This window comes from Panicum virgatum, chromosome 5N (genome assembly GCF_016808335.1).
Source record: "Panicum virgatum strain AP13 chromosome 5N, P.virgatum_v5, whole genome shotgun sequence".
NCBI classification, from domain to species: domain Eukaryota; kingdom Viridiplantae; phylum Streptophyta; class Magnoliopsida; order Poales; family Poaceae; genus Panicum; species Panicum virgatum.
The window spans coordinates 59,139,318-59,165,491 of record NC_053149.1 but is presented as its reverse complement, the minus strand read 5'-3'; the positions used below and the strand labels follow the sequence as shown (position 1 = coordinate 59,165,491).

Here is a 26,174-nt window from a genome sequence, read left to right as displayed (position 1 = left end):
TATTCACATAAACTCGCCCTCCAAAAATACAAAAGGGGGGGTGGCGCTTCGTAGTAAAAACAAAATGCGTCCTCGGAGGACCGAAATACTCCATCAATAAGGGTAACACCTCGAAATCAGAAAGTACACGCAGGGGCTTCGCCCAATATTACACAATGGTTTTTAATTTTACAACGCATCATGAAAATTACTTATGGCCTTCGCCCATTCACTCCGAAACTACAACAAATTCTTCCTATTCGAATATAACGCAGTCCAGCTCGTCAATGACCTCGTGGACCGTGATGTCTAATATCTCTTCGGCCAGTCTTCGGAGATATGCTTCGAATCTTGGCCTTGCAATAAATGATGGCTCCCATCAGTCGCCTTGAACGAAGGCACCCTCCTCTTTGTACATGAAGCAATAGTCCCCATGGAATTGCTCCACGGGCTCCGCCTTTGGCTCGAGCAGCCCAGCAGGTGGCGAGTATGGAACATCATTGTTCAACATGCATGTGACTTCGCAACGAATAAAATGATCGCGAAGGATCTCGCGATGCTTGTCCACGTCACGCGTAAAATGATAAAAAAAAATGCTTCGACTGCGCATTGCGGCGATTATAAGCACGTTCTTTCATCAACCAAAATTCAACGAAGGTCAGCCAAGGCCTGTTCGCGTTGAACTTGCGCCACATAGTGCCAGAAATGATAAAGTTCCCACGTCTCATTCGCAAGGGCAATATACCTTCGGCAATCCACGCAAGTTCCGACGCAAGGTCCTGCGCAGTCACCGAAGGCATTAATCAAAAGTTATGATTACATTCCACAAAAATTACATCTCTCAAAAGGGTCACACCTCTCCAATGTCTTTGCTTGTGCCAGCGCCAGCCTTGCCTTCGGCTTCTCCATCATTGTTGGTTGGGGAGTTTCACTTGAGGTTTAGCACTTCGGCGGCCCACCCTATAGCCTTCTCTTGTAGCTAAACACAACGAATGTCAGCACCGAGTGGAAAGAGCCAAAGGCAACAACGAAAAAATAGTGGACCTACCTGAGCCTTCATGCGTTCGCCTTCATGCGCAACCAGCTCTCGCCTCTCTCTTGAAAGAATGTCGCCATGAAATTCTTGGCGATGTTGCGGGGAAGAGCTGCCAGCGTCTCCGGTTTCACCTCGTCGGTGGATGGCCACTGTACGGCGGAGTCGCGAAGGGTGCGAAGTATTGTCTTGGACACAAATGCTTCAACACCCGCCGGGGCTTCCAGCAAAGAGCACACAGCTGCTATAAGGGAGCGCGCCGTGACACCGACATTCAGCTCCCCGAAGAACTGGCTGTCGTAATCAGTCATGGCCACGCAGCATCATAGCCAGCGGAAGAGCTCAATGAGTTCCACAGAGTTTGCGTCTTCGCCAGCCAACACTAGGGCATCGATGCCGAAGCGCTCTAGGAGACTGTGCACCTCGCTCTGAAGGGGGACGGCTTCGCTGGAAACAACTTGCCGAAAGGCCTTAACCAGTTCCTCGGTGCTCTCGCGGCCTTCTTCAGCAGTCTTGGCAGCGTCTTCGGCAGCTGTTGCCCGCTCGCGCGCCTCACCGAGCTGCTTTATAGAGGTCTCCGCCCTAATACGCACAGAAGCTAATGATGCTTCGACATCTTTCTTTTCTTTTTGTAAGGCAGAGACCATCTCTTCAAGCTCCGCAACGCACGAGGAGGCCCCAACATCAACCTTCGGGCGCAGCGGGCAGCCACGAAGGATTTCAAAGCAAGATCCTCCGCACACAGCAAGGCATTGGCGGCCCCGGTGTTCATCAATCTCTTCTCCATCTGCGGGAAACAAAAGGACCCCCCGGCCTCCGCCAGGAACTCGCATTCCCGGTCACGACTCTCGAAGCACAGGCTGCCGATGACTTGGCCCCCAATGAGTTTGGCCCCCGAGGCGCCAAGGGACTTGGCCACCTCGACGGGATCAGCTTTGCTGACGAGGTAGGGACTGCTGTCCCGCGAAGAGTCCGAGCTCGCGCTCGAGGTCGAGGCAGCAACATTCTCCGGAGCACCAACCGAGGGCTTGCCTCTGTGACAGACCCGCCGAGTTAAAACGCTTAATTAAGCGTAACCGCCATCATTTGAATACATCAGGCACATTAGCTTAATTAAGTGTAACTCGACAGGCTATTTTCAACCCATAGGCCGATCGAAACACACCAGAAGTCTCGCACGAATGCGAGCGCAGAAGGTACCAGCATGAAAAAAAACTTACAAAAATAGTAAATAAGATCAAGACTTTTACAAAACCGCTTTAAATTTAAACTTTACAAAAGAAAAGATAGCAGCAGAGGAGAATCTAACTTACAGGGCATTTGTACTAGAGAATAAATAAAATAAATAAAATAAATCGAGAACTACCGAGACGTGAAGACAAGGCGCCATATCGAGCCCACCGATGTGAACCTAGTTAGCTCCTATACCTGAAATAGGGTAAACAACAAATCTTGAGCAACTAATACTCTGCAAGACTTACCCGACCTGTGGGTATAACTTAGCCCACATATCTAGACATACAAAGCATTTGGCTGGTGGTTTATTTTGCAGAAAAAGCATCTAAAAGTGGATCCTTATTTTCAATATTTTAGCTCCAGGTTCTATATAGATTAACTATAATCTAATATTTGCCTAAACCAACTAGAGCACACATGGTAGAGCAATTAAACTATAATTCAATGTAACCATCATCATAAATGTATAATCCATATTCCATATTATATCACTAGATGCGGTGCTGCGATCATGGTGCTCGTATCCGAGAGCGACTGACGGCGAATCGATCCGATTTAACCTTGCAAGGTGGACCTAATCAACACAACACGCATAAGTCCCGTCGGACCACACGCACCAATCATTCCCCTCCCCGCCTCGAACTACAGGAACCAGCCCAACGACATATGGTCAGCCGAGCTTAACGGGAGACCACCAAAAGTAAACATATGCATCCCCAATTCTCCGCGACTACTCGACCACCCCAGGAGTTGGGTGCGGGTTCCTGTACTTTCGAAGCAAGGCAGTACTCGGCTTACCGGTTTTGACTACCTCCTACTCCTGGCATGTGGCTAGTACAATTCAAACTCGATCACAGGGCCAGACAACGGACGGTCCTTAACAGACACAGACGGGACTAAGACACCCAGAAATCCTGTCCAGCTGCCATACCTATATATCCTCATCATTTCCCGTCCGGTCTCACTTCTCCATTCATTCCATATCAAATTCAACAACTCATGTACTGGAATATAAATATACCTTATATCTCGCGAGTAACCAGAAATTACTCGACTCTTAAACATCCTATATCTCGCGAGTGATAGGAAATCACTCGACTTCTATCGAGCCTATTAAGCATGTCAGCGCTACCGACCTATCCATACTAGTATATGGCCCAGGAAAATCTAGGGATCATGCAACTAAGGTTTCAAACAACTCCTGAAACGTAATGTACAAGTAATACGCATATATGGTGATTCATAAATTGAAATAGTAGGACATGCACCGGGGCTTGCCTGAGGGTAACACTAAGTTAGTGTTAATTCTAGCAAGGCCTTGGGCCCTTCCGACCATTGGGCCGGGTCTTCACGAATCCCCTCTCAATCCTGCTTCACCGATCCTGAGCTTCACGATCCATCTGTAGTCGATGTTCTCACCACGCATTCTATACGAATGCATATGAAATGCCAATTAATGTACGTGCATATAAATAATGCGGATACAATTTCATAAACACGAAGCAACTATTGACCGAGTATAAACACTACGATTCTCATATAATTACGATTGTCAGCCCTACTACTACCGGTCAGACCGGTATACCAAAATGGTCAGACCGGTCTGGCCTGTGCGCGGATCGACGCGAAGGGGCGGAGCTCGAGTAGTGCTCCCATGGTGGTCGGCGGTAGGGCCGTCGATTCTGGCAGAAAAGAGCTCGAGTGAGGCATGGGGGGTGTGGAGGAGGTGTGGGACGAGGTTGTGGAGGTCCTTGCGGAAGGGATCGACGAATGGCGGCTGGAGATGGCCGGGGCGCCGGCGGAGGCGAGCTCAGCTCGACTCAGTTCGAGCAAGAGGGGAAAGGAAATGAGGGAGAGAGAAGAGCATAGGGGTAAATAAGGCCAGAGAGGTCCGGAGTATCCGGGCAAATTCCCAGAGTATCCGGGGTGTTACAGCCTCCGCCGTCGTTGCCGGACGCCGAAGACGACTCGGTGTCCTCTCGAACGTTTGCTTCAGCAGCTGCGCCTGTAGGGGGTGCCTCAGGGGTCGTCGCGAGGGGTCGCGACTCAACTTGGATGGGGGAGGCATTGTGCCTCTTGCCCTCGTCGCCCTCCTCAGCTATCGTGATGTACTCCAGTGCGGGAGCACGTCTCATGGCAATGGGAGCCACCACAATCGGAGTGGGGGCAATCGAAGATTGACAGGAGGGAGGCTCTTCGCGATGCTCCTCTTCCCCCATGTCATCTTCGGAGTCGCCTTTCGATTGGAGTGGCTTCGAGCCAAAGATCGAGTCCAGGAGCCTCGGGCGCTTCGGCGCACTCGCGCCGGTGGTTTTTCCTCGCCGTTTCTTCTTTTCGAGGGCGCTGGTGGCGCCTGCGCCACTAGCGGCTTTCTGCAGATTCTTTTCTTCGGCCTCCGCCAACACCGCCACGGCTTCGCGGCGGGGAGGAATAATGTCGAAGAATCTAAACATTCGGTTCCTCCTAGTGCCACCGAGCTTCTCCATCAATTGCTTGAATTCAATGTTGGCCACAGTACCAACGGCTTCGTCAGCAGCAGCCTTGATGGCCTTCGGATCGACATCTGAAAGCAAAGTCGAAGACAACGGTCAACTCAAAAAAAATGCACCATCACGACGGAGGCTAAAGGACTCCGTAAAGTTAGGCATCGGAATGCCTTCGACCCATTTCTCTTCGGCCGCCCAGGAGCTGACCGCCCACCCCTCCCGGACGGGAAAGCACTGGCACGCCGAGAACTCTTTGACAAGATCTCGGGTGCTGAAGCTCTTCACCACCACCCGCAGCAACGCCATGAAGGCGTTAGCCTCCGCAATCTCCGGCGGTGCAACCACCGGGGTCTTCGGCAGAAAAGGAATCTTCTTGGTCCACAGGGGATTGGAGTTCGTCTCCAGGTCTAGGCGAATCTTGTGGTAGAACCAGAAGTTGGTCCACTCCATAGGCTACTTATTCTGGTACGCCGGGATGGGGCTCGGGGCTGTTTGCCTGAACGCGAAGGTGTAGCTGCCATACTGGGGCTCCGCGTCAGCGCTGCTACCATCTTTCTTGTTCATGACAATGGTCTTCGGCTGATAGTGGATGCGGAAGACGCACGCGAAGGCTTCGGCAGTAAGCTCGACCCTGCCTATCTTTGCAAGCCACATGAACAGGTTTAGCCGGATGAAGGAGGTGGGGGTCATTTGGTGCAGGTAGATCGCGAATAGTCGAAAGATGTCCACGACCACCGGGTCCAGCGGCGAGGGCCAGCGGTGAAGAAGTCGCGGAATACCACCACTCCGTCCGGTTCAGGTCGCACCGAGCCCTGGTCGAGGGGCGGAGCCCGCACTTGACTGTGGTCGACCACTCCGTGAAGGATCATCCCCTCAAGGACTTCGGGGGGTCACATGGTTGTAACCCAAGGCTCGAGTGGGAGGCGGCTTCTCAGTCGAGCGAGGCGCCATCTCTCCGAGCGAAGCCATCGCGAAATGACAGCGAAGGCTGGGAACTGAAGGGCGATGGAGAATAAAGAAAGCAACGAGCAAAGGGCGGATGCAAGGGAAGCTCGCGCGAGTCGGGGCTCGCTCTCACCCCCCCTCCCCCGTGCCTTTTATAGCCGGGGGCTCGCGTCGGCAAACGCGCGAGGTTGTGCGAAGTTACATGATTGCTCACGCCCACAACGGTCGAAAAACTACAGAATCCACACCACCAACAATTGGATTTAGGGGCATTTTCTTCTTCACGCAAATCGGCAACGCACCGACTTCAAAAAAAACTTCTCACAAAAAGGCCCTTGGAATTCTTCTCAAATTGCAGGAACCCCAAAAGCTCGCAGGCGAACATTCGAGGGGTGGCGCTTGGAAGGCGCGGCTTCGCTCGCGCATCAGTCGAGGCCACAGCCGCTCCAAGGAGCAGTCGTGGCCTTGAGGGGCTACTGTTGGGGACGCCACCTTCGCCCGGCGTCGAAGGCGGACAGCTGCGAGCAAGGAAGCGGAGTGAAATGGCGAAGTGAAATGCTAAGGTGAAGAGAGCGCGCCCGAAGGAAGGGAGGAGAGCGCAAGCAATTCCCGTCCGAAGGGAAGCGAAGAGGCTGCACGCCCTGGCGAAGGGACACACGGCGAAGTGGCCTCGAGAGCCCCTTCGATGAGGCAGCGAAGACATTGGTCGCGAAGGGGCGCGAAGAAAGGCAGGCCCACTGTCAGAAGTCTATGCGTAATGTGATGTCCAGCTATAATTCCATTACATCGTGTCGATCATTGTAACATTACGAGATTACCCTAGGAATATTCCTAGATGCTGGCAGTTATGGGTAGTAAAGGGATTTTAGCCAGAGGGTAGGTGAACCATTAGGCTATAAATACCCCCACCGTGTAACTATACATAAGAGAGTGAATACAGAGCAATTACGCTGTTGCATTGATTTTTGTGCCGTTCTTGTGGTTGTCACTTCTCTCCCGAGGCTTCGCCCTCGTCGAACCGGGCTGTTGTGATCTCTTCGTCCCGAAGGGTATCCTACACCAACAGGCGGCTGCCGGGGCAGCCCCCGGCGAGGTCGCCGACGGCCACCTGCAGGTTCGCGAGGCACCACGGAGGCGCGAAGTCCCCGCGGCAGAGGCCCCGGACGAAGGCGCGGCCGCGGCCGGCGCCGAGGGAGAGGGAGGCGAACCCCGTCGGCGCCGCGGCGCACGGGTGCGCGCCCAGGAGCATGAGGAGGTTCGCGCGGAACGACGCGTCGCTGCCGCCGCCGTTGGCGGGCACCGATGGTGGTGGGGGTAGAGGGGAGGAGGAGGGAGGCGGCGAGGGCGATGCGTCGCCGCAGTGTCCAGAAACACGGGACTCCCGAGATGGCGAGGCCTGCGGCGATGATGATGAGGAGGAGATACGGCGGTGGCGACGGGATCCTGACGGACGGCATGGTTATGGACTTGTGGTGATTGAACTCCGACGAGCAGCGCAGCGCGTGATGTTTCATTTCATCTCAGCCGACTCAAGAGTGCTCGGGGAAGTCAACTACGAGTCGGTAGAGAGGTCAACTACGCTCCGCAATAATGGCATGCAGTCGCCTTGTACTAGCTGCGCCCGCTGCGTGCTTTGCATATTACTCCCTCTTATTTCAAAATATAACATACTAGAATTTATTGGAATCAGCAGGAAAAGATTTTACTTGTTTTAGGTTTATATATAAATCAAACCTCATTAAATTCGATCAAATTTCTAAAGAAATAGAAATAGAAACTACTCCCTCCGTTCCAAACTATAAGTCATTCTAAGAATTTTGGAAAATCAAAATTTTTCAAGTTTGACCAAATTTATATATAATAACATACCAATTACGTACCGTTGGATTCTTTATTAGCTATATTTTTATAGTATATCTATTTGATGTCATAAATTTTTGTGTTTTTCTCTATAGTTTTGGTCAAACTTTGAGATAGTTTGACACTCCAAGATTCTTGGAATGACTTATAATTTGGAACAGAGAAAGTAATAGAGAAAGATGGAAACTAATTTGTGATTCTATTATATCATAACAGCCAGATCCTATCGGATCTCTTCCATTATTCTAATACCAATGCATCTGAGCATCTAATATATATATCGTTGTCTTCGGAGTGCCAAATGCATATATCTAGAGTAAATACGTAAATTGAGTATGCAAACATGAGGCGTCGCTTTGATTTTAAATTGGGCACTAGGTCTTGTAGGACTAAGTAGTTAGGAAGTTTGTTTTGCGTATTAGAAGGGTCTGTGGATGCTTTACTGGAACTGCAAGTCAAAGCTCATGAGCATATTGGACTAGTTCCGACGTACTAAGGAATAAGTCCAATACACTCCTAAACTTATCAAAGAGTCTGAAAAATCATCCTAAACTGTAAAACCAGGAATAAATAAGTTCAGAGACCATCTATTCCTGATTTTGCAGTTTATAGGGGTTTTTCAAACTCCTTGATAAGTTCAGGGGGTCAATTGGACTTATTCCACGTACTAAATGTAAGGTCACGTTGTCAAAAGTTGCGATCCACTTTTGAAACTGAACCTGAATGTATATTGTTCATTCAACGCTAGACGTCGTCCAGTACGAATCACATTCTTTTTTGCAACCGCGCCTGAACAAATTCAGTTCGAATCACATGGAATTTCAGATTCAGATTGGTCGGGGATAGAATCTCGACCCGTTCAGCTCAAGGATAACTCAACTCTGATGCTGAGTCCAGCACGGCAGCACCTACCTGTGGGCCGTGGGTGGTGTTCCTTTCGTTACTGGACGGCCTCACATGGCTCACGAACTCACAAAGAACTCCTTCATGTCGGTCGCTACTAACTGTTGCCGAGCGATTACAGATAGAACAAACTAAGACACAACTACCGAAATATATCAAAGAAGCATGTACCGGAAATGACGAGGTACTAGATAAACAAGCAATTAATATGTATGAAAAGAGATTTAAACTAAGATCTAATTTAGTTGTAAAATTCAAAATTCCGAAACTATCACATCGAAAGAGAATCTTATATGCATGGAGTATTAAATCTAGACCAAATAAAAAATGAGTTGCATAGTTTGCTTACAAATTGCGAGATGAATCTAATAAATCTAATTAGGCTATGATTAGACGCTAAATTGGTACAATAACTGCTACAGTATACATATGCTAATGACGAATTAATTAGTCTTAATAAATTCATCTCGTAGTTTACAGATGAGTTCTGTAATTAGTATTGTGATTAGTCTATATTTAATACTTTAAATGTGTAAAGATTTCATTTAAAAAATTTTACAACTAAAACGAGGCCTACATAAAGGCAAGGCTCGCAATGATGTTCACTGCTGCAGTGAATGAAGTGACATTTCGCAGTTCGAAAGCTTGAGCTCGAGCTTGACAGCAAGAGAAAAAAAATAGCTTAACACCGAACAGGAACAGCCATGGTGATTAGAATGGTGTGTGCTGCTGCAGCAGCCACTTCAGCTGAACCGAAAGCTGTCACCAATCCGCACGAAGGGGAAATTTGGATCTATACCATTAAAAAATCACAAAATTAGATATATACCATCGTTATCTCAATGACATGTGGGGTTCACATGAGTCAATGACATGCGGATCCAATAGTATATATCTAACTTTTGAATCTTTTAATGGTACAAATCTAATTTTTCCGGGAAATAGAAAGGAGCAGACACCAGCTCCTAAACGGATTACTCGGCCCGTAAGCAATCTGCGAGGAGAAAACACAATAATTCTTGTTTAGATGCACTCAAAATTTCAAAACTTTATAAGATTCTCCATCACATCGAATATTTAAACTCATACATAAAGTATTAAATGTAGATAAACAAAATAACTAATTACACAGTTTGTCTATAATTTACGAGATGAATTTTTTGAGTCTAATTAATCTTTGGCGGGATAATAATTATCAAATACAAACGAAAGTGCCACAGTGCTTTACAGCTAAAACTATATGCATCTAAACAAGGGGTAAATTGAAACAGCTGCTGTCGAAAATCAACCCCTTATTTAGTTGCCTTCAAAATTCTAAAACTTTACAAGATTTTCCATCACATCAAATCTTTGAATGCATGCATGAAGTATTAAATATAGTTAAACAAAATAACTAATTACACAGTTTGTCTGTAATTTGCGAGATAAATTTTTTGAGCCTAGTTAACCCATGATCGGATAATCATTGTGTTCGCTTGGCTTGTCAGCCAACCAACCAGCTGTATTGTTCTCTCATACTAAATCAGCACCTACCACCAGTTACCAGCCAGTCAGCAGTACTGTTCTCTCATAACAAATCAGCACCAGCCATCAGCCACAGTCAACCGAACACAGCGAATAATTACCAAATACTCCTTCCATCCAAGTATGATAGATATATTTTCATATGGCACAATGACCAAGGGCACCAAGTGTGCTTATCAATCTCATAAATACAACATAGACTTTTTGTTGGTCCTCTAATATTTTAACTAGGAACTCCTCGTTTCTAGTGCTATTTATTGCCACAATCCATGCCAATAGCAAATATAGCTATCATTTTTGAACATTTAAAGTTTTGAAATATAGCTATCAAAAGTAGATGGAGGGAGTACAAATGAAAGTGCTACAGTACTTTACACCCAAAACTTTATGCATCTAAACAAGGTCAAATGGAGGCGCCGTCTGAAATCCGAGCTGCAGCTGCACGTCAAATCGAAAGTGACGGAACCAAATCGAGCCCTTGCTTAGTTGCATCCAAAATTTTACAAGATTTCCTATCACATCGAATTTTTAAACGCATGTATGAAGTATTAAATGTAGCTAAATAAAATAACTAATTACACAATTTGTCGGTAATTTGCGAGACGAATTTTTTGAGCCTAGTTAACCTATGATCAGATAATAATTATCAAACACAAACGAAAGTGCTACAATACCAAAATTTCAAAAAAAAATTGCAACTAAACAAGGCCGAGTCTATCCATTCGGTTGCTCTGCTGCGCGTCAAGAAGGGAGCCCCTTCAGTTGCTCCGCTAGTGCAAGCTGCAAGCTTGGTCCAACTCACTTGTTTTGTTACATCGCATGTTTAAACATCACTTAAAAGTATTCAATATAGACTTAATATCAAATTAATTTCATAAGTCGCGACTTAATCATGAGATGAATCCATTAAATCTAATTAGTTTGTAACTAGTCTATCAACCCGTGCTCCCGTACGGGCTAATTAGAATTAATATAAAAATAAAGTCAATAATTATAATTATCTATCTCACGCCCTTTTCATCTATTAAATATTCTAACACATACTCTAAAATATATATTTTTATTATTTAGTTACAATAGATATTATTGGTGCACTTCCATATGTAGAGAACATATATGATGGAAACCACAATCTTCGTGAAAACCCGTACAAATCACGGTAAAAAAGTCGTCTAAATTCATCAAAAAAATCACACATGTAGATGATATGATGATACACAATCTTGTAAAATATCTTGTCCAAACTCGACTTTGTTTGTGAGATATAAAAATAACAAATTTCAAGTCAGAAAAGTTGTCCAAATGATTTGTAAAAATCACACTCAAAGGTTGCGGTTTCCACCAGATATGTCCCCCCATATGTATTCAATATATATTTAGTTGAATTATTTGTTCGTGAATTGGTATTATTCTAAAGTGTTCCCTCACAAGAGGTGACTTAAATGTGATACAAATATCAATCCCAGGGGCTGATAACACATTTATTACATCAGATGATACATCACCGTACAACTCTGCGCGATAATGGGCAATGAAGCGCCACTATCGCGAGGATAACAACTAAAACCCAAACAACAATATTAACTACGAAGAGGTCATCAGAGTCTTTCGCTATACGAAGCTTCCTGCGGGTGATCCTATCCACAGGCAAGGTTGGGTGCAGAACGGAACCCCTACTCAACGTCCTCAGGAATAAAGTCTGGATCTTCCTCTGTAAAAATTAAGCAAGGGGTGAGTACAAACGTACTCAGCAAGTCCAACCGCACCCACGGAGGAGGGTATAAACAGAGTTCATGCACATGATAAATCAAGGATAAGGCTATGGTTTAATTTGCAGAAAGCTAATTTTAACACATGTAAGGGTTTATTTTGAAATAGGTTTTTAAAACATTTCTTTTCTAATCGGTGGGGTTGATCCACACAGGATCCAAAAATTTAAAAATTGCTACCGGACTCCTCATCCGCCGTAGCACACGGCACAGCTGCCAGACACTTTTCCAAAACAACACACGCCATCTCAACCATCCCCTGACGAAATGCTAGTTATGTGACCAAACCATAACTCGCCCAGTACCGTGGGCACGGCTATTCGAATAGATTTTAACTCTGCAGAGGTGTGCAACTTTACCCACAAGTGGGGTACCATAGCACGATCACCTTAGTGTTGGTGTAGATCCCAACAAAGTCATTACCCACCTTAGCTAGACCTGACTAGCCACCACGGGATCCACCAAGTGGTCATTGACCCATCACCAAGGTTTAATCGGGGCATAAGTCACACAGAGCTTATCCCTTCTCCTTGATCACCCGTTGCTCTCAGCTCTCCTGATGACTATCAGACTAACTAGTGGAGTTTATGCTAAGCAGTTGCCACACACAACGGTCGAGTGATTTGCACGATAGTTGAGTTAGGCAAGATGACACATTAACTCAGCCCTTAATTGTGACAAGATGGATATCTCCCAACCTTCTTGCTCAACCACAAAGGTACAAGCACACCTTCTGGCAATTCACACAGAAATGTCATCCATCTCATCGAGACACAACTTTCATTTGTTTTTCATAAATCCACCTTTTTCCTTCCCACACACGCACACATTTTCCTTTATAAATAATAATATTTGATGTGTAGTAGAACAAGTATAAGGTCCTAAGCAATTCTAGCGTGATTAACATCCACATAGAATGAATCGCATGTAGACATCAATCTAGGTGGTCAAGGAATGGTTATAACAAGTCAAGGGGTGGCTATCCAACCATGTTTCAGCAGTAAAAACATATGCAATTTTGTAAAACAGGTCAATAGGTTGTGTTTAAAAAACTAGGACAAAATATGCATCAAAGAATGAGATTGAACTTGCCGTTCACAAAGCCTTTCGGAAAGTCCTGATCGAAGTACTGTCCATCAGGTTCGGGGTCGCGGTACTGGTCCTCGCACACCTGCTCGCGGTACTGCTCATCGACGGGTTCTCCCTCGTTCACACCGTGGTCTACAGCACACACAAACAAGCACACAATAAAGAAAAAGAAATAAAGATTTTATCGTTGAGCTCGGGTCGGGAAAAATTAAGATATGGAGATAGGAGTAATATTTTTGGGTGGTTTTCTAATGGCACGGCCGAATTTACGTTAGAAAAGGCGTGGTAAAGTTTCGGGGCAAACGAAGGATTTTTGGCGCATGAGATGACAGGTAGAAGAGGGGTCTAGGGGCTAAATAGGGATCCGAGGGCCTATTTGTAATTAGTTTTGAGGGTGGAAGGACTTGATTAATATTTCTAAAAATATTTGGGCTACTCCAAAAAAGGACAAGGGTCTATTTAGAATTAATTTTATATAGTGGAGGGGCTTATTCATTAAAAAATAAGAGAGGGGCTTCTTTTGGAAATATTCTCGGGATGGCAAGGGCTTAATTATAATTATTAGGAATGTTTTGGGTCACTCTGGAAATGGCTAGGACCTATTCATAATTATTTTGTAAAGTGGAAGGGTATATTGGAATTATTAAAGATGGAGGGGGTTTTCTCTAAAAAGGAAGTTTAGAGAGTGGGAGGGCTCTTAAAAGAAAAGGGGGAAGAATAGGGGGCTCAAGGCAAAATTGCCCCCTTTCTTCTACCTCTCGACACGGGAAGAACAGATGAGGGGGAGGGGGGCGCCGGCGGCCTCTGGCTCGCGGCCCTGGGGGCTTGGGGTGGCCATGGAGGAGGGGGAAACGGAGAGGAGGGCTAGGGGGTTCTATTCCCCTACCTATCTCGAGCAGAGGCGGCCCGTGGCGGCGTGCCCGCGGTGGGCGGCGGTGGTCGCCGGAGATGGTGGTGGTGGCGGCGCTGCGGGCGTGGGGGGAGGGCTGGAGGTGGCGGGTGAGCTTGTGGTGCTTGAGGGCTGCGTGAGGGCCTATTTATAGCCCGAGGCAAGGCGGGGAAGAGGGGGCGCGACGGTGGTGGCCGGCGAGCTCGAGGACGGCGATTAATGGAGGTGGGGCTTGCTCCGCCACTTGCTGGGCGTCCTCTACCGTGGTGCTGTGGCGCGGACGCGATGGCGAGAGAACGAGAGGACGGAGGGGCGGCGCAAGTGGGAGGGGTGGCAGCCAATGGCGGGGCGCCTTGTGTGCGGCCGGCTCTGCTTCGCCGTGGCTCGTCGGGGCGGGCGCGAGCACCGAGGCGGGCAAGGGGGTACGACGCGCGCAGAGGGCGGGACGGGCGAGTAGCGGCCGCAAACAGGGGAGGCGGCGCCCAGGGAGGGGCTCGGCGCAGGGGGACCAGCGCGCCGAGCTCTGCTCGTGCAGCGCGTGAGGGAAAGGAGGAGAGGAGAGAGAAGGAGAAAGGAAAGGGGGGAAAGAAAAGGAAAAAGAAAATGGGAAAAAGAAAAATGGAGAGAGAGAAAGAGAGAAAGAGAGCTGTCGGCGGGATTCGCGGCGGCGGTCGGCCACGCGCGCGCTGCGGGGTTCGGTCGGTCAGCGACAAGCACGCGGAACGAGAGAAAGGTAAAGGGGATAGGACGGTGATTGGTACTGGTGTCGGGACGGCGGATTGCCGGGACATGATTTCGGGAGATTGGGAGCTCGGGCTGAAAAGAATTTTGGAGTGATTTGAGCTCAGCGTTGAAAAAGGTTTTGAAAATAATATTTTTAGCGGGTGATTTATTTGGCCGAATTTTCGGGATGTTACATATTCTCTCTTCCATCATACATGAATATATGGTGACATATATTGTGGGTAGTATTTTTATATAAATAATAATATAAATAATATATTAATAGTGATAGAAATAGTAATTTTAGAATTTTATATTAGTGCACTTTAATATATTATTATAATTCTATAATTTAGATTCAGATTTATGAGTAATTTAACTTGTAATAATAATGACATAATTGGATAATTTATATGCAAATTTAGAAGGGTATTTGTATTATTTTTATAATGGCATAGGTGGGTAATTTACACAAAAATTAGGGGGTTACTTTAGATTTTTTTTATAATGGCAGAGGTGGATAATTTAGATACATGTTTATGGGGTTATTTTAGTCTATTTTCATAATGGCAGAGGTGAGTAATTTATTAGAAAAGATAACAGATCCGATTGTTACTATAATTAGAGTTGTTGGATTGATGGTTGTATGTTTTTAAATTTTATGAGAATTTATAGAATTTCTATATTTTTTCAGAGTGTCCACCTAAGATCCCAGATGGCTTCACGTGAAGGCTCCAAAGGAGCCTCCAATTAATAATAGTAAGATTTGACTACTAATTGCTACAGTAGTCATCCGCTAATTGTGCATTAATTATATTTAATAAATTCCTCCGTCTAAAGTTAAGCTTGCAACTTATGCAATTATTTGTATATTAAATTGACATCTAAATATTTGAATTTACATTCGAACAATCAATTTGACAGCTACTAAAAAACAAACGGGACCTGATGAAGATAAAAAGTGGAAACTGGAAAGAGCAGAGCAGACGATCGAAACCCAAGAAGATTCCAAGGATCTGCATGCTCCAGCAAGCGCGTAGCCACCTAGGGCAGCCATGTACAGTGTGTCGTAGAGTATCGATGCTCCTTGGAGTCAGCCTGAAACACCACCACTTTCGCAAAAAGAATGTCACAATCACCACCGATGCCTGGTTTCCTTCTCTCGCTGGCTCGCTGCAATGTATATTTGCATTCACCGGTCTGCGGCAATGGCCAATGGAGAGAACACGGCGCCTATAAGCACTTAAGCAGCGAGGCAAAGGCATCTGGCATCAGCATCGTCCCCTGCCCAGCGGAGTAAACACACAGGCGCACATCATCCCACTATTTCTTCCCCGAAGCCCGTGACGGATCCAGGAATAAATTAAAAGGGCACCAGGAATAAATTAAAAGGGACTGAGTTTTTTTCTCTCTCTTTCTTCCTCATCCTTTCTCCTTAAAAATAAAGGGGCTCAAAAGAGAGCTCCATATTTTTTATTGGGTGGGGGAGGGGGGTGTCGAGGGGCGGGAGCCTCCTAGACCCACCGCTAGATCCGCCCCTGTCCGAAGTGAAGCAGCTTTCAATCCACCGACCATAAATTATTAGTGCAATCTTATTAGGTTAATCAGTGCAATCGTCCTACATACTCCTTCTGTTTCAAATTATTAATTATTTTAGTTTTTCTAGATGCATAATTTTTGCTATGCTATATATCTATGTATAGGTGTATAGTAAAACTAATGTATCTAGAAAAATCAAGATGACTAATAATTTATTACGGAACGAGTACAGTAATAATACACGTAGGCATTTTGTTTATTTTGTCTTGTTCTTTTTACGGCGGAGAGAGAGAGAGTAAGCAACCATGCATCCGTCAAGCTGCTAATGATCTGCGTACCAGACTAAACCCACACATTTTTATTAAACAAGTCGATATAAACCACTCCAATCATCCATACTATGTGAAAACCAAACCACACCACTCCATCAAGAAGGTGGAGACTTGATGATAGTGTAGGAGCGTGCTAGTGGTCGTACTTTTATTACTACGTGCTGCTGATGGCTGCTGCTGATGGCTAAGACGATGGTACGACTAGTCAAGCAAGTAGAACGATGTGAGTAGCAGCCGCTCGGCACCGAGAGTATCCCAAACCAAACCAAACCAAACCAAACCAAACCGTTTCTTTTGTAAAACTAAGCCTTACTAGATTGATTGTTAGAAAAACCATTTTCTACCAAATTGAAGTAGCAACCATGCAAAATCTAAACCGTTACAATCAGTTTCCACCCAAACCACTAGCAGCTTGACGCATCCGTCGCTAGGCAAAAACTTAATAAAACTAATAAAATGTTAGCTAAAATATGGTGACTTCGACTTGTGCTTTCAATGTAGTGACTACAAGTTATTAGGTTCTTTAAAATTTGGTAGATTTTAAGTTCCGTAGAGTTTATATTTAGCATGTAATAGTAAATTCTTGAATCTGTTCAAAACAAATACGATTGCCACGTTAGGATTGCCTTTCATTCTTCCTCTCTTATGTACGCATCTCTTTCCAAGTGATAATTTGAAAGGATAACCATGTATACTACATATTTTGTTCAAGATCCACATGTTGTCAACCATCTCCGGTCTTCAAATAATTATAATTTCAAACAGCGGCATGTCACCGAGACACTATGTGGATTAATAATGTTAAAAGAATTTAATATATAGAAGACACGTAATATTTTGAAATACCATCGAAGAAGAATCTATTCATACCATTTTAAAAAATTAATTTTAATATTCAATAAATAGTGATGTTAAAAATTAAAATGTGTTTATCTCAAAATGACAGTTATTTGAAAATTGAAGGGGAATGACATATTAATTAATTAATACAATGTTAAAATTGGAGGGAAACGACATATAATCGCTCTGTTCGGTTAGCTTGTCATACTGCCAGTCAGTAGTACTTTTCTCTCATATTAAATCAGCATCAGCCACTAGCCAACAATATATGTATTTGATAATAAACCAGCGCCAGCTACCAGCCACATTCAACCGAATAGAGCGACCATAGTTATGTCAAAACAAAAGAAGACATTTTTCAGGCCCTGTTTAGATTCATAAAATTAAAATGCAAAATTTTTGTAAATCGCTTGCATGGTGTACTAAATGTAGTCGAAAAATAAATCGCATTACACAAGTGGACTGTAAATCGCGAGACGAATCTAATGAGCCTAATTAGGACGTGATTAGACACTAAATTACTACAGTAATGCTACAATAAATATGCTCTAATGATGGATTAATTAGACTCATTAGATTCATTTTATAGTTTACAGACAAGATCTATAATTAGTTTTGTGATTAATCTATATTTAATACTTCAAATGTTGAAGATTCTCTTCTAAAAATCTAAAATCCAAAGTGATCTAAACAAATCTCAATGCAACAGACGAAAAGGGCAAAAGGGTAAGGGGGTGTTTAGTTGGTGAAAAAGTTTGGGTTTGGCTACTGTAGCACATTTCGTTGTGTAGCGAAAATGGCCTCTCATGCCATATTTCAATATAATATTTTGGCGATTGATGACACACGCAACACTTGGACTAATATGATTGTTAAGATGACCATTATCGGGCTTTTAAGTTTAAGTGGTGACAAAGAGAAGATAGCCTAGCTAGGCCCGAAGAGCCGCCCCTCGCGGGTCTCAGGGCAGCGCCCTGAAACCTCTTCGGTCCAAAGGACAGAGAATTGAAGAGACCGTGAAGAAATCAAGTCAAAACGAACAAGACAGACAATTTGCTATCACCGGTTAAACTGACGTTAGGCAAATTGTACTCATCGGTGCAATGGACCCAGAAGCTGAGGCTAGGGTTTTGCGCCGGATGAACCGACGATGCCTGAAGACAACTCGTCGTGCAATGACTTGAAGTGAAGACAGACCCAGAGGCACCGGTTAAACCAACGATAAAGAAAAAGTGAGCGTCGGTGCAGTTGTCCAGAGACTCCATTTTTGGGGTTTCTGAGATTACATGCACCGGTTGAACCGACGTTAGTTTTGAGAGCGTTGGTCGATTGAAGATTACATGCACCGGTTGAACCGATGTTAGTTTTGAGAGTGTCGGTCGATTGATCAAAGGAGCCGTTGGAGCAGTAACGGCTAGGTTCTGGGAAAATACACTCACCGGTTAAACCGGTGATGACAAAAGTTGAGCGTCGGATCAACCGGCGTTAAGGGATTTCGTCAGCCTTTTTCCCAACGGCTAGTTTGGAGGGTTGGGTTATATATATGCCACCACACGCCTCATTTGAGATAGCTGGAGTTGCTGAAGCATACTACACTTGAAGAACACCTCCATCCACCATAGAGCTTCATTGTACATCATATAGGCTTAAGCACACTTGTGAGAGTGCTTAGTGCTTGTAATAAGGATTAGTTCTTGCGAGAGCTCCCTTGAGAGAAGTCTTGCTGCGGCAAGCAACTATTGTACTCGTCGTGTGACCCTCCGACTTGGTGTGGAGAGCCAACGACACTTTATGCGGGGAAGGAGACCCCTCTTGGTGAGAAACTCCGATAGTGAAGACGGTGTCGTGGGTGACGCTTCGAGAGAGACGGTGGCGGTGGCCTTGTCTTGGTGACTTGGGGTCACTTAGCCTTTGCTTGCCGAGAGCCTTGGTGGCGAACGCAAGACGGTGATCAAGCGAAAAGACTCGGCATCACACTTGTTCTTGTTGGACAAGTGACCGTGGACGTAGGGAGGGACTTGGTGTCATAACCGAACCACTTTAAATCGTGTGTCTTGGTGTCTTCACGGGAGTTTGCATATTCTCTCACTTACCTCTTTATTTACCGTATTACGTTTCCGCATTTACTCTATCTTGCGTGCCTTTACTTTTCTAGTTAGTTTGATTAGGATTGGCTATAGGTTGCAAGTCTTTTAGGGGTAAGTAGAGAGTAGCATAGATAAATCTTAGTCATAACTAGCATGTGTAGGACGTGTTAGGTTTATCTTATGCAAATAGATTGAGCCCTATGATAGAAAGCGATTAGCGACCCTATTCACCCATCCTCCTCTAGGGTCGGACACCCCGGTGATCCTTATACGTTGTTATTTGACAAGTAATGTCCAATTATGGATTAATTAGTATCATTAGATTCATCTCGTAGGAATCAGTTAGACTATATAATTAGTTATTTTTTTCAACTGCATTTAATATTTTATGGATGTGTTTGAAAATTCGATGTGATGGATACTGCACAAATTTTTTTGAACTAAACGTAGCCTAAATAAAATACGGGGGGTCAAATCCTCCTCTCAGTCTCGGGAATCCTCGCTCCCCAAGGCCCCAGCAGCGGGCAGCAACAGCCTTTGTCCACCGTGCGGCCTCCTCCTCGCATCCGGCGCCACCCTCCTCTCTCCTCCGCCGTCATGATGGACCTCGATCCTCGGCTCTACGAGAACGTCGTACGCCCACTCTCCACGCGCCCCCAATCTCCTCTCGCATGTTGAATCATTGTGTTTGTTTTCCTTGTTTAGGCAGACGCTCCCATTATATGGCTCGAGTAGATTCGTTCTTGCTTGCGTGCGAATTCGGTGTTCCTCTGCGGTCGTCTGTTGAATTCATTATTTCGTAGGGTGTTATGGTTACTTGGATTATGTTTCGAAGAGATGGTTACTTGGATTTTGGAGTGTTTGGACTTGGGGATGCGCTCGTGTTAGGGTTTGCAAAGGAGATTGGAAGTCCTTCGGCGAGTGGCGTCTAGTGAGAAAAGATTGGAACTTGTGGATTGCGTGGTTCTGTAGTGAAAATAAGTTTGGAGCTTTGTCGCTGATGTTGGTTGGAATTCAGTGGAGTTTTAAGGGCCAATTCTGCCTCATGGCGTGGAGCAGCAAGCTCGGTTGTTTTTAGAGCAATGCCACAGGCAACCTAATATGTTGTTGGCTGTTGTTCGACAATTAAGCATATAGTGCAAATAGTTGAACCACTTAATACATCTTGTTCTGTTACTAACGGAAGTAAATAGTTATGCCTTTGCGGTAAAGACGACAAAAGAGCCTAAAAGGCAAGGTTGATGAGCCATATCAGATCTCTGGTGTTTCCCCACAATCCATAAATCTACATGGCATCAGAAGCTGGCCGAAGACATGTGTCACACATCTTACCTGAATTGTGTTGCTGGCCTAAAATTGAGCATTGACCCATTTCACCTTATGGATGTCCTTGCCGTTGTGTATCTCAGCCAGCACCATAAGATGATTCATCCACTGCCTTTTTCCCAGCTTCCACTGCAATGGTTTGCATTACCTCGAAGTCACTACCACTTTCCTCTTATGTCACTACATATGTACCTCATATGGGCATATAGCTCTGCCCTTACTGTTGAGCCAACCATCGTAGACATCTCTGTGCTAGCTTTATCAATAGCTTCACGTTGTACCCTTTGCTGTCATATTCAATGAAGGGGATTACTTACTACTGCATTTTATTTGATAAGGCAATAATACAAACTATGTCATCATCTGTTTAAGCTGTAGTATGCTATTGACATCTTTTTCTTACTACTGCAGTCTGTCAGTGACAATGATGTCCGAAACATAGTGCTATCTTATCTTATGCACAACTGTTTCAAAGAGACGGCAGAGACATTCCTATCCAGCACTGGGCTGAAGTTACCTGTTGACTATAGTGTGAATGTGGATAAGCGTAAAGGTATTTATTTGCAGGTCAATACTGAATCTTTTATCTACAGTCTCTTTGGGGTGAGGGGGAGGGGCGTTATTTGCCATATTGCATGTTGAAGCACTTATGGTATATTTGATAAATTTACCTAGGTAGTTCTTTGGCTAAATTGCCCGGTACGACTATTTTGAACTCGGTTTGCAAACATACCATCACTTCCACCTGGATTACTAGTTTACTGCAACTTTGTTTCCCAGTTTTTGCACCATCTATCACTGAGCCGCGCAATAGAAAAGGAATGGCTTAGATCAGACCTGGATCCTCTCCGCCGTTTTGCTCTGTTAATTGGTTATTCTCTGGTGGTCTTCCTCGCATCTGTCAGCTGGCAAGAACTCCTCTCCCCTGGGGTTAGCTGCACTTTTTTTATTGGTGCAACAGAGCACAACATCCCGCATCTGAGACCTCTGCCTCCTCAGGGTTGTCTATTTGCACAGTCACCAGTTCCAGTTTTTGTTTTTTGGGGTGCGCTCAGCTAGTCAGCTGTATATGTGTTCTCGATCGAGGAGAGGCCCTCAGGCATGATGCAGTCACAGGACATGGGCACCATGGTGGCAGGAGGAAGAGATCTGGCCAATGGTGCAGTGGGGTTGAAGCCAGAAGCCACAGCCATTCGCAATGGTGGAGATACTATACCTTCACGTGACTGTGAAGGATAGCTTGTTCTTGGCCAGGATCTTTTTCCTGTCTTCGATTGGTGGTACTGCTCCGCCTGACATTTGAGCTCCAGCCCAATCTCACCCAACAACAGCGAGCAGCCTGTGGGGAAGGGAAGAGAAATGATAATGTTAGGGAGGACTGGATCATATCTGAGATGTTAGATTTGAAACATATGGCATAGTGCTATAACAGGGCAAAGACAGGGAACAAGTGGTGTTAAAATAGTATTTTGGAGCTAGGGAGTGGTATGTTTGCAAAACAGTTCATGGTGAGTGCTATACATGCAATTTGCCCCTTTTTTGCTTTCTACCTCCAACAGCAAGCTTTTATAGAACGACTGAACAAGGTCAGCCAAACAGAAAGGAAACGCATCTACAAAAGAACAAAAAAAAGTCTGGAAAAGAAATTAAAGACCAACTTACCTAACTACCCTGTACAAGTATATAGAAAAGGAGGGAGGGAGAGGCATTGAAGAAAATTACAAAGAATACGGCCAAGCTAAAAGTAGAAGTTCTGTCTCTTCCTTGCATTTATTCAAGTGTGAATGACCATTTCGTCTTTGGAAAGGAAGGTCTCATAGCACCCCCCCCCCCCCCCCCCGCGCGCGGGAAAAAGAGGGAAAAACTGAGTTGTTTTTTTTAAAAAAAATCTTCATATCCTGTTGTAGCTTTCTTTTATGGTTTTGAAGTTAATGGTAGGTGTGAAGTGCTATTATGATCACTTCAATTTGTTGTTGGAAGAAAAAGAAATGTGATCACTTTGCTACGACCATTATCATCCAGTAATTCATACTTGTTGCCTAATTAACAACTATATAGAGCCATCTCTGTTCAATATAGATTCTTGTTATCGATTGGTCTTTATCACTCTGGCACAAGCAGTTGGTTATGATATGATTTGTTGTGTGCCGGTGTAAACTGCTAGTTCAGTCCAAAATTTACCAGAACAATACGATTTTATTAAATCGATAAACCGGTGTATAGGTTTTGGTTTTTCGCTAAGGTGCAATTGACCGTGGGTTAGGTTGCCCTGTTTCCTTAGTGAAAACCTAAGTAATGGGTAATTCCTATTATAATATTCTTGCAAACTTTTATCAATTTTCCGTGGCTACTTTTGAGGTCAGTGTGTAATTAATTGTTAATCTCTTTGAAACTTTAACTTTTAATTTATTGTTATTTAATACAGTAACATTTTTAATGAAATAGTTGTGATTCAAATGGATATTTATTGTGTTTCATTTAATTCATCATAGGTGGTAGGCCATGATCGCATAAAATCATAACAGTTTCGTATTAGAGTATTTCTATTCCCATCTATCTAATGATAACATTATTGACATCTAATAGCATGATTTTGTTTCCAGCTATTTTTAATTCTGTGCTAGAAGGGAATGCCCTGAAGGCCATAGAACTGACAGAAGAATTGGCACCTAACTTGCTGGAGAATGATATGGATCTGCACTTTGATCTTTTGAGTCTTCACTTCATTGAGCTAGTTCGTTCAAGAAAATGGTGAGTCTGCGAAATTTAATTAGAAGGGAAATATATTGTTACAATTTTCTCATCAACTTGTCCATTTTGACTGACAGCACAGAAGCTCTTGAGTTTGGCCAGAAAAAATTGACGTCGTTTGGAAAGGTTCCCAAGTATGTTGAGAAACTAGAGGTACTTTTTCCTTAAATCTTCATGTCTCAGGGCCCTTCTGCCTGTTGAAACAATTTTTCTTTTAACAAAGCAGACCAAGGGACTGATAATGTGTTTCAGATATTTTAGAAGGTATATTAATACCCAACTTTTCATTGTATAGGATTTTATGGCCCTCCTGGCTTATGAAGAGCCTGAGAAGTCACCCATGTTTCATCTACTAAGCCCAGAGTACAGGCAGAATGTTGCAGATAGCTTGAATCGGGCTGTCCTTGGTATGTTTAAAGTTTCCATGCCTAGCTAGCTCCTGCTTATGTAACCTCATTTCTTATGATCTGATTATGATCTTCCTCTATGATCAATGACAGCACATGCTAATCTTCCAGCATATTCATCACTGGAGAGAGTAGTACAGCAAGCAACTGTGGTTAGACAATACCTACAGCAGGAAGTTGGCAAGGTAACATCTCTAAGTACTTGTCGGCCAATGATTCTACTCCTATATCATATCTTGTTAAAACTTCCATCTTTAGTTTGTGCTCATTGCGTAATGTCCTCTGGTGATGTTATATGTTCATCTGAGAGGACTGTTTACGCATCTTTTGTTCACAGAAGTTCTTCGTACTCACCAGTTCGCTTTAATTAAATTATTTACGTCTTGCTGCATACATGACATTCGGAATTCTTGGAGCAGGATTCTTACCCGCCATTTTCTTTGAAGGCCTTTCTGAGCAAGTAAAGGCACAACTGGTAAATTCTTCAGAAATGGTACCACCTCTCCAGGCCATCGGGAGGGACTTACAGAGTGCATAAACAACGAAGCAGTTTATACAATTCATAGAACCATCTTCTTGGCAAATGGTGTGGTACTTTGAAAGAGGGATTCTGTATGTGTTCTGTTCCTTGCCTTAGACATAGCAAAAGCATGTACATATTATCTGCTGAGTTATTCCGTGCGTTCGTTCCAGGAGTTCTGTTTGAGCTGGTTTGTTGTGGACTATGGGTGTAACTGGTTTTTCGCATGGCTCTCTGTTTTTCGCATAGGCTGAATGGATGCGGAAGGGTTGTTTGGTTGATGGTATACGTGTTCGTTTGGCTGTGTGAACATAGATGAAATTGAATGTGCAACGGAAGTAATAAAACTATGTTAGTTTTTTCGTAATATAATGTAATGTACATTAAATATGAACTGGTATACTTTGAAATACTCTAATAGCACTCGGTATGATGCACTGAACAGCCGCTAGTAACGTCACTAGTCGGGCCTGGCTTACACCCGCTGGCATGACATGGCAGTGAATTTTAGATTAAATATGGTTTCAGATCAAATCTGAAATATTACGTTAAATTTGAACTAAGACCTAGACATTCATTGAGGCAGTCCCCTTTTTTGCAGTAATTTGCTTAATATTTTCAGTGTAATTAAAAACCCACTCCACGGCAAGGTATTTTTCCGAGTAAAGTGCACCACCAGTCCTTAAATTTTTCCTACTGTGTCATCCCGATCCACGAACTTTCAAAGTATGTTATTACCATTTCTAAACTTAGTTTGAGTCTCTAATTCCCCTATAATGGGTCCAGCTGACCTTAACTTTATACAAATAACTCCCCGCTCTTTTGTTTCTTAATAGGAAGCACCATAAAAAATCGATCTGTTCCGAGAGATCGATACCCGCTCGCCGACGCCATCGCTTCCTCTGCCCTGTTTGTGTGCACCGAGCAGCACTGCTGCCAACCGCCGCCGAGGACGAGCTGCTCGCCTTGGAGTCGCCGGCTAGCTGCAAGAGAAAAACACAAACACAGGGAAAGCAAGCAGCTTGCTGCTGCCGCCGGTGGGACACGCCGAGCTGCCTGGACACGAACAAAGAAAGCCAAAAGTTTGCTGCTTGCTCACCACGGAAACATCAGGATCGTGCTGCTGCTCCTTGCGGCTTAGTCGCGTGTCCATCACCACGGCCGCAAGTGCGCCCCACGTTCGCAATCCCAGCCATCACGCACGAGCTATCCTTGGTTCATGGCCTCCTATGCGCACGTGCGCATGCAAAACAGAGAAACAGCATGCATAACCAACTAGCTAATGTGCAAGCAAAGGATGCAAACCCATCCACAGCATGCAAATCAACCTATCCTCCTCTCACCATCAGAAATCGTACAAATACGTACTGGTGCTCTAGTTCAAGTAACCCTAACGCTCATCGCACGGAACCATCGCACGCACACAATGTGATTAGGGATGAACTCACTATAGACCGGCGCAGGATGCCCTTTGCCGCGCAATCGCGCCGCCATGTTCACCGCCAGATGCGCTCCCTTTTGACGCTCGCTTCTCGCCAGACACAGATCGCCAGGCGCGCTTGTTTCTCACGCGCGGAGGAGTCGCGGCCGGGAGACGAAGCGGCGGCAGCGGCGAGCCAAGCGATCGATCTCTGATCGATCTCGTAACAGATCGATTCTTGATGGTGTTTTCTATTAAAGAACAAAAGAGCAGGGGGGTTATTTGTATAAAAATAAGATCAGCTGGACCCGTTATGGGAGAATTAGAGACTCAAACTGAGTTTAGGGATGGTAATGACATACTTTGAAAGTTCGTGGACCGGGATGACACAGCGGGGGAAAGTTTAAAGACCGGTGATGCACTTTACTCTATTTTCCCAAAAGAGAAGAAACCAACAGAACAAAAGGTTAAAAAAAATGCTCCTCGTTGGAGAATGAAACAGAATAAAGAAGGGGT

At 44.7% G+C, this 26,174-nt stretch overlaps 1 protein-coding gene and 1 long non-coding RNA gene across 3 annotated transcripts; one reads left to right on the top strand and one right to left on the bottom strand.

Moving 5' to 3' along the window:
• The first annotated feature begins 19,703 nt into the window (after positions 1 to 19,703).
• LOC120674442 (glucose-induced degradation protein 8-A homolog) lies at positions 19,704 to 24,605 on the top strand. 2 transcript variants are annotated; one of them, XM_039955626.1, is made up of 7 exons: positions 19,704 to 19,867; positions 20,972 to 21,113; positions 23,164 to 23,311; positions 23,389 to 23,464; positions 23,607 to 23,718; positions 23,812 to 23,903; positions 24,138 to 24,605. In XM_039955626.1, the coding sequence occupies exons 1-7, from the start codon at positions 19,832 to 19,834 to the stop codon at positions 24,180 to 24,182; spliced, it is 651 nt and encodes a 216-aa protein (XP_039811560.1). In that variant the 5' UTR covers positions 19,704 to 19,831; the 3' UTR covers positions 24,183 to 24,605. The 2 variants fall into 2 exon arrangements, with proteins under 2 accessions (XP_039811560.1, XP_039811561.1); XM_039955627.1 differs by having other exon boundaries at positions 24,165 to 24,519.
• Positions 24,146 to 26,027, bottom strand: LOC120674443. Its single transcript, XR_005675112.1, has 2 exons — positions 25,687 to 26,027; positions 24,146 to 25,465 (listed from the first exon to the last, which is right to left on the bottom strand). It is a non-coding gene; the product is annotated as an uncharacterized LOC120674443 (long non-coding RNA).
• Positions 26,028 to 26,174: the final 147 nt, after the last annotated feature.

Coding starts and splice junctions, on each gene's coding strand:
- LOC120674442 (XM_039955626.1), top strand. CDS start 19,832: ATGATGGACCTCGATCCTCGGCTCTACGAGAACGTC. Junction 23,312..23,388: donor CTAGTTCGTTCAAGAAAATG/GTGAGTCTGCGA, acceptor TTTGACTGACAG/CACAGAAGCTCTTGAGTTTG. Junction 23,465..23,606: donor AGTATGTTGAGAAACTAGAG/GTACTTTTTCCT, acceptor TTCATTGTATAG/GATTTTATGGCCCTCCTGGC.